Source organism: Echinops telfairi, unplaced genomic scaffold (genome assembly GCF_000313985.2).
Source record: "Echinops telfairi isolate 266 unplaced genomic scaffold, ASM31398v2 ScPeMD7_31;HRSCAF=116, whole genome shotgun sequence".
In the NCBI taxonomy this organism is placed as follows: Eukaryota; Metazoa; Chordata; class Mammalia; order Afrosoricida; family Tenrecidae; genus Echinops; species Echinops telfairi.
Window position 1 is genome coordinate 11,060,033 of NW_022103928.1, and position 8,564 is coordinate 11,068,596.

Here is an 8,564-nt window from a genome sequence, read left to right on the forward strand (position 1 = left end):
GTCTTACAGGCTTGTCTTCACACATGCAGCCCTAAGGGAGGCATGAACTAAGTCCACACAGAAGGGGCACATCAGCCTGTGTGATGCAAGGATTGTAAGTAATATAATCCAGAGCTAAAGGCGGAATGGCATCAACGCTTTAATTGTGAACACCTGGTTCTCAGGGGCCCCACAGAGATTGCCTCTTGTGAGTGCCCTGTGACGACAATCCAGGGATGTGAAGCACCTTGCTGTCGGATAGCACTGTAGAGCCGACGGTGGCAGATGTCTCACTCTCTGCCATCCAGTCAGTGCTGACTCAGAGGAACCCTATAGGACAGGATGGAACTGCCTTTGTGGGTCTCCAAGACTAACTCTTTATGAGTACAGAGCCTTGTCTTTCTCCCGTGGGCTGGCTGGTGGTTATGATTTGTCTAGTCACTGTTTTTTTTCCAACGGATTTTCTGTATAGAATATGAAATTCAGAATAGGTAGACCTAAAGAGACAGTAACTGGATTAATAATTACCTAGGGGTTGGGGGAAATGAGGAGTTCACAGCAATCAGTAGGAGAAGTATTCTAAAATACTGGTGAGGATTGTACAACTCTTAATATGATTGACTAAATTGTAGAAGTAGATGCCAATAGAACCATTTAAAGAAAAATTTATTCCAGACTTGTTAGGCTCATTTGGCTAGACTCCTCAGTATTGGACAGGCAGTTTTATATAAACGTGTGATTTTTGTCTGAGGTTTTGTGATGATGTGCATTCAAGTCACTGAGGGGGTAGAAGTTGCAGTTTAGGTTTCAGATCGGACCGCAGTTTGCTTTCATAGCCTCCAGATCGTCCTTTCTTATCTGAATATGCTTCCATTAGGGATTTTTAGCTTTACCTGCTTAATCTTAATCCCATAATAATTATGCAGTATCATGCAGCTAATTGGCATGTGGGAAGATCTAGTCTCTGCTGCTATGTTCTTATCTTATTTGTCAATAAGAATAGAGAGGGCCCGAAAATGTAAAACTCACTTGAATTTACATTTAAATGAAAACAAAGGCAGAAGATGTTAGAGCGGAGCACTAATTAATGTTGACATAGAATTGAAATATCCTTATGCATTTTTGTTAATCTACATCAGAGATATTTATCCAGTGTTTTCATCAGTCAAATGGAGAAAAATTGGCTGTTTTTTTTTCTCCAACAAAACTTTAACTCAGGAAAACCCCTAAATTATTGACATGGGCCAATGGCATACTTTTGGAGTTTGAACCTCCGGATACCTGAGGGAGCCTTGGAAGCATGGTGGTTTGAATGCATTAGCTGAGCCCACAGGGACAGTTCTACTCTGTCTTAGAGGGTTGGTTCTATGCTTAGTTGGGTCATGAAACAGGTAACTGCCTAACTGTTTTTGAATTGTCTGATGCAAGGCTGTTTGTGTGGTAGAAACTATCCTACATTTTGTCAAAATACAGTTCAGCAGGGATAATGGTGAATGGGTTTTTATGGGATAATGTAGAATACAATAAAAGTGAATACTATCTAAATATAGGGGTTAAACAAGATTAGTAACACTAAAAATAACAGGAATTTCTAAGCCAGTGGTTCTCAACCTTCCTAATGCCATGACCCTTTAATACAGTTCCTCTTGTTTTGGTGACCCCAACCACAAATTTATTTTTGTTACTAAAGCATAGTGATTAATCACAGGAACAATATGTAATCATATAAGTGAAATGTTGTCTTGAAGCATGGCATAGCATGGATATAGTCTTCACGCTGGGTACTTGTATGTGGGCGGACCCTCCTGGAGACAACGAATAGAGGAGTGGTGCCTTAGTTCCTAAGACCATGGGAAATACGTGTTTTCTGATGGTCTTACGCAACCTCTGTGAAAGGGTTGTTTGACCCCAAAGGTATGTAGACCCACAGGTTGAGAACCACTGTTCTAAGCTGTATGAAGTTTTCTGATGATGCCTGGATTTGCTTAGTGAGGGATAAGCGTGATTGCTTATACCACCGTGACTCGTATGGCTGTATAGACTTGGGGTGTTGCTTTAAATGTCCGTGCCACCTAAAAGGAGCAGCAGCATTTCTCAGGGTGGGGTGTCAGGGGATTGACAGGGAGGATTACTTTACAATTCATCAAGTTTTAATTTTGTACGTTTCGGTCTGTTGCCAAAGCAAAACTTGCATCGGACATTTTTGAATCAGGCAAGGATGACTTTTCCTCAAAAAGCACAGTCGTAAGAATTAGGCAGACTCCAGTAGGAGGAGTCCCAGTGGTGCCATGGTTAAGACCTTGGCTGCTCACCACAAGGTCAGTGGTTGAAATTTACCCAGTACTTCTGAAGGAGAGCGAACTGGTGAGCCACTCCATAAAGATTGCAGTCAAACCCTTGGGACAATTCCTCTCCACCACAAGGGGTCACTATGAGCTGGAAGTGTCTTCTTGACATTCAACAAGGGAAAAGGGAGGAGGAAGAACCATTGTAGTGTGAGGTTCATATGCAAAATGAGAAGCTAGGTTAGTTCATAAAATAATCCTAACCCACAATAAGCCATCACCCTGGGCATATGTGCTCCTAAAGGGACCTATCAAGGAATTCAGTCCTAAAATGTGACTTAATTGGGGACTTCTAGCCTTCTCATCCCTCTATCACCCAATTACTTCGTTTGCTCCCCACTCTTAAATGTTCTATACTTCCTCTCCCCTGTATCTAGGTTATACTAGACAAAGTTGAATTTTACTAGAACCCTTCAATGAAAGGAAGGAGCCCTGGTGGCATCCTGGTATGCGCTGGGCTGCTAAGCACAGAGTCAGCAGTTAATATATACAGACAATCCCTCACTCTTGTGCGCTTTTAGAATGGGTATTGCCCTCGGGTCTCTTAGGATCCATGTGGACTTGTCATACTGGCCAATTCCCCTACATTTATTTGATTAAAAACTGTTCCAAGTGAAGACTTAATACTCTCCACTCAGCTCAAAATGAGTTTTATAACCCAAAACAAATGTTTCTTAGGGCAGTGTTATTAATGATACCTAGTAGGTCAAGGCATGTTGGGGCACCTCTCCACAACGAAGAATTAGGTTATATGTTGAGCAAAGGAAACAAACATAATGTCCAATGAAATGACTGCCCTAGTATCATAGGAGTAATGACTTGTCAGGGGCTGTTGAGCTGAATTTTGACTCATGGAGGCCTCACATGGGATACAACTATCCCGTAGGGTTTTCTGACTAATCTTTATAGGAGCAGATCACTAGCATTTTACCTAGCAGCTAAGCATTTCATTGATGCACCACTAGTCCTCCTGAGGATCTGTGATAAAGTAAACGCATTGCCATCAAGTCAACCCTGACTTGTACTGACCCGATTCAGGGTAGATAATGTGGTGTCGACTTGTGAAGGGGTGGAGTCTGGCCTGTCAATTGGGTCACGGCTTGATGATCTCATTTGGAGGTGCCAAGGAGAGAAGTAGCTCACTGGAGGCCAGATACAGACTCTGTTCATATTCCTGTTCACATTCCCCATGGAGCTAGACTGATAGAACCAGAGCCCTAAAGCTGGAGGAGCCATGTGGAGACCCCTTGCCAGCACTGAGATGCTTCTACCACCACTAGATCCATAAACTTTGCACCCACTGACCTGTGACCTTGCTGCCTTGGGTGTCATTGGATGTGTTCGTGAGTCTGAAGAGGAACTTATAGACTGGTATTGGACATGTGGGCTAATGTCGGACTTGAGCTGGACTGGCTCGGAAGTTTTCTTAATATACAGTGCTCTTTGATATAAAGCTCTTTCTTATGCACTTATGAGTGTCTATGAATTTGTTTTTCTTGTCTACCCAGACTAGCACAGTTTCCAAGACTATAGTTCTTAAATGGGAGTAGAAAGCCCCATTTCTCTCCCTCAGAGTGGCTTCGAGCTGCTAACCTTTCAGATCTGTGATAGGAGCTAATTATTTGGCATTTGAGCAACTACCAACGTTGATAAAACCCACCAGGGGCCCTCATGTTACACCTATGTGCTGTGTGAGATGGCAGCGATCTGAGAAGACAAGCCTGGCCCACTGAAGATCAGGCTCCCTCCGCCCTGCTCAGAACTGTAATGTGAGGAACGTGCAAACAAGCAAGAGATTCCTTAAAAATAAAAACCTTAGCACTCTAAATATTGCTCGTGTGCCTCTTATCTGAGTCAGGTTGGTATAGAAACAACAGGTACTATCAGTTGGCAGGGCTTTCCACTTAGCTATCTTAAAAGTTAATACATAGCTTATGTTAATGAAAAATGCAAGAATCTTAAAATAGTATTCGTAAGAGCCAAACTAAAGGCATTAAAATCCCAGAGCATATTTGTGTGACCACTTCCCCCCAAATAAATATTCAGGGAAGATGTTTCCTTAATCTCCTTGTTCGTAGTTTCAGTGTAGAAGTAAAAATTTTAGCAAAGCCTGAACTCTGTGTTAATACAGCTCAACTAAGTCAACAGAAGGGAGACGAGAACTGAGCCAGTTCTAGTCTAATTTGAAGGTGGGCTGATTGAAAGGATAAGACATACAAAGGCCAATAGAAAAAAGAAGCAGCAGAATTGCTAATTGAACTCATTGCTACGACGTCGATTTCAACCCTGTCGGATAGCGTGGAAGTGTGCCATCGGGTTTCCAGGACTGTAAATCTTTATGGAAGCACACCGCCTGAGAAGGTGGTGGGTCTTCCCACCTTGTGAGTAGCAAGCAGCCTGGTGCTTACCCATGGCATTGCCAGGATTTCTTGAATTGGTCGTGCTAAGCCCTAGGAAACCGTTTAGTATGTACTGGTTGCATCCGTAAACCCTGGGTTGGCAGCTTGAAGACTTGGAACTTTTTTTAAAAATAAGGATTTTTATCTTAAAAATAGAAGTGACAAGATACTTTCTCATTTAAAGTATATTATGCTATTTTGTAACAAGAAAAAAAAGCCTCCTACAAACTTATTTCCTGTGGAGACGAGGCTCTGTTAAGTAGGCAGATGTTCTCAACGGTTATTTTAATAGAATCCTGCTTCTGGGCCTTTCCCCTCGGCTCTCAGCTGGGCTCAGTATGGGCTCGAAGCCTCCACGTCTGATCTGCTTAATCACCTGATTCACTGATAAGGTCACCCCGAGTCGTGCATCTTCCATCACTCCTGAACCCATAAAGGAATGGAAAACTTTTATTTTGGTGACTGGGGGGGCTCCTTTGATGTCTCTTTCCTGCAAGAACCTTTGCTATTAAATCGTGCACAAAAGAACTCCATCACGGACGAAGGGGCTGCTTCTGGGGTGCCTAATTTAATGCATTATTCTGAAGGATAGCAAAATAAAAAATCATTTTCCTAATAGAAATATTTAAAATCCTAGAGCAGCTTGCTGTTTTAAATAGGGGTGGAGAAATGTTATGAATCACATATTTTTCAATTAAATGAAGGAAAATTGGTTTTAAAAAAGCCACTAATAATAATAGTGAGAGTTTGCTCTTCTGTCTGATTCCCTAGCACTTCCTGAGTAGCAGTTCAAACCTCAGGAGAAAGATTTACCGCCTCCCAGCCGTCCCGGGGGTGGCGATGAGGTGCAACGGACCGGGGATGGGACAGTTGAGTGCTGGGCTGCTGACAGGTTGGAGGTACCCGGCCCCGCAGCCCTGGGAAGAAAAGCATCCGCGAGCTGGCTGCTCCCAGCCTTCGCCCTGCAGCTAGCGCTGCGTGGGGCTTGGATGACGAGACTTGGGAAGGCATCAGGGCGGCCATCGGGTCGCACTCTTGAGAACAGACGAGTTCCCTTCCATGCTTTCTGGCTGCCTCTGGCCCTCCCTCACGAGCTGCTCGGCTCAAGTGATGTCCCTGTGTGCAGGCCAAAGATCCCAGGGCCTCCAAGAACTGGTTTGGGTTTGCCGTTTCACGCTGCCTTCATTTCCTGTGTATTTCTCTAAATCCTGAAACGAAGTGTAGATTTTCTGTTTCCCTCCGCTCGGTTTAGCTTTTGTCGTCAGCATTTAACGGAATGCTAGCCCTCTCCTGCTGGAGAGCTGAGAGCTTCTGATTCACATTCTGCTTCCTCGTGGGGAAATTTTTCTCGTTCAGCTGCCTCTCTCTCTGTCCCCAGTTCGCCCATCAGTCCCTGTCAAGTGACTGTGCCAGACACTGGGTTTCCCCTGACTTACCTTAACCGCCTTCCTCGGAAAATGTCCCTGACTCCCACCTTGTGACAAATCAAGTCTAATCTTGAGGTGGCCTCGCAGGCCTGCATTATCATCTTCTACCACCCCCCCACCCCCCCACCTGCCAGGGCTTCTTTCAAGCCTTCCATGTAGCACTGTCTGCCTCGGCTCAGGAGCACAGAGTCTCCGCTGCGGAGGAGGGGAGGCACGTCCATGCTCCCTTGGTCAATATGTGCTTCGCTTTTAAACTGAGGGCTGGGCACCGAACTCTCTCTTCTTTAGACTCACTCCAGACCGGCCCCAACTGTGCTGAGCATGCTGCCAATGATGAACACTATGGAGGACCCTCGCCAGCACTTCACAAATACGGTTTTAAAATCTGATATAGTGCATTAGTCTAGGTACTTTAGTTTTACATAAAGGTTAAGTGCGCATCAAGAAAACATCCCAATCCAGTGCTGCCAAAGCCCACAAGTCCAATATTAACCCATATGTCCGACAGCAATCCACAAAGACCTCCTCCATCTCACAAAACACACTATGATGCTGACTGCAGGAGGAGAGCGGAACCAGTGAACGTGTAAGCATCTCAGTGCTGGCAGGGGTCTGCTTCCTCAGAGCACCTGCTGGTTGGAACCATTCTTGAGGTTAGAGTCCACTGCCTTACCCAACGGCACCACCAGGGGTTCCTGATGAAGGGCAGGGGGTACATGAAGCAAATGTCTTCTCCTCGTGAAGCCTGCTTTTTGGTGGCGATGACAGAAAGCATCTCTGAAGTCAGGCTCCTCACCCTTACTGTTGGAATCGTTCATCTGCTGGCTGCTCAGTGAAAGGTCCGCTGTTCCTATTCCACCGAGCAGCTTTGCTAGAGAAAGCCCTCACGTGGCACACGTGAGGTCACTGGATCACTATGAATCAAAACAGACTCGCATCGCTACAGTGGGAGTAAGAAACAGTGTGAATGAGTCTCAGGCAATCTGCCCTTTGTTTTCCAGCCTCCATCGTGGCTCAGAAGTGGTGGTGCCACATGGATCCCTGCTTGGAAGGAGAAGACTGTAAAGTGCTGCCCGACAACTCAGGTTGGTCCTGTAGCAGTGGCAATAAAGTCAAAACTACAAAGGCAAGTATAGCCTAAGAGCACAACTCTAATTTACAACTTCAGCACACAGTGGGAACGACGGGCTGCCTGCCTTAGACTGCCGTGGAGAAGACATTATTTTGTGTTGATAAACTGGACTTCCTCTAGGCTTGTGACAAGGTAGTGGCCCCCTTTGTGTCAGATTTTATGGCTCAGTGATTTGGTGGGGACACTTCTTACTGGAGGCAGGGCCACTAAATTCATTGTCCCAGCTTCATGAGCTTGTTTTAGAGTGAAGGTTTCGGAGTTGACAGGGCAGTCTATCAACACACCAGGGCAACAATGATACACCGAGGTGGAAGTACCTGCTGCTTTAAAGGAAATGTGGTGGTAGAAGATTCCAATTCAAAGCTCAGGAGCTAACAGTTTCTTCACCTCCTAATTCTACCTACTCATGCATTCATTCAGCCAGAAACCTAGTTTCTTCCTCTTCTCCCCATGTCCAACAATTACTTCATCCCAAGGCCCTCCAGCACTGTGTCACCACACTAAAACCCCTGTCCAGTCTGCCAGTGTGTCTCCCCTTGACTTTGCCACGTGCTTTTGCTCCGTTATTTCCTAGTTAATGATTATTTCTTCAAGGAGTCCTTTCCTGACTGCTTAATAAGTCCTGTGTCTCTGAGCGTTACCTCCTGTTCCATGGTTTCCATACTCATTTGGTTAATACTAGAGCTTTCTATGAGGGCACAGTCCTGTGCCAATTTTTAAAAATTTATTTATCTATCTACTTTTTTAATCATTTTATTGAGGGCTCATACAACTCTTATCACAATCCATCCCACTGTGTCAAGCACATTTGTACATTTGTTACCATCATCACTCTCAAAACATTTTCTTGCTACTTGAGCCCCTGGTAGCAGCTCCTCATTTTTTCATGTCTTGCACTATGGTGTCTCCCTTGACCCACTTTTCTGTTGTCCATCCCCCAGGGAGGGAGTTATATGTAGAGCGTTGTGATTATCTCCCTCTTTCTTCCCCCACCTTTCCCTTCCCCTCCTGCTATTGCTACTCTCAATATGGGTCCTGAGGGGTGTATAGGTCCTGGATTCTTCCTGTTTCCAGCTCTTATCTATACCTGTGTACATGCTCTGGTCTAGCTGGATTTGTAAGGTAGATTTGGGGTCATAATAGGGGTGGGTGGTAAGAAAGCATTAAAAAACTAGAGGACAGTTGTATGTTTCAACGGTGCTGTACTGCACCCTGATTGGCTCATCCCTTCCTTGTGACCATTCTGTGAGGGGATGTCCAATTGTGTACAGATGGACTTTGG

General features: G+C 44.9%; 1 protein-coding gene across 2 annotated transcripts in view; it reads left to right on the top strand.

Moving 5' to 3' along the window:
- The window catches only part of TAFA4 (TAFA chemokine like family member 4), a 142,013-nt gene that overhangs the window by 120,982 nt on the left and 12,467 nt on the right, over positions 1-8,564 (top strand). Inside the window, exon 4 of one of the 2 annotated variants that reach the window (XM_045290023.1) lies at positions 7,152-7,276. In XM_045290023.1, coding sequence (XP_045145958.1) covers positions 7,152-7,276 — 125 coding nt within the window. The remainder of the gene's footprint in view (positions 1-7,151; positions 7,277-8,564) is intronic. The other variant, XM_045290022.1, reaches the window with a different exon arrangement.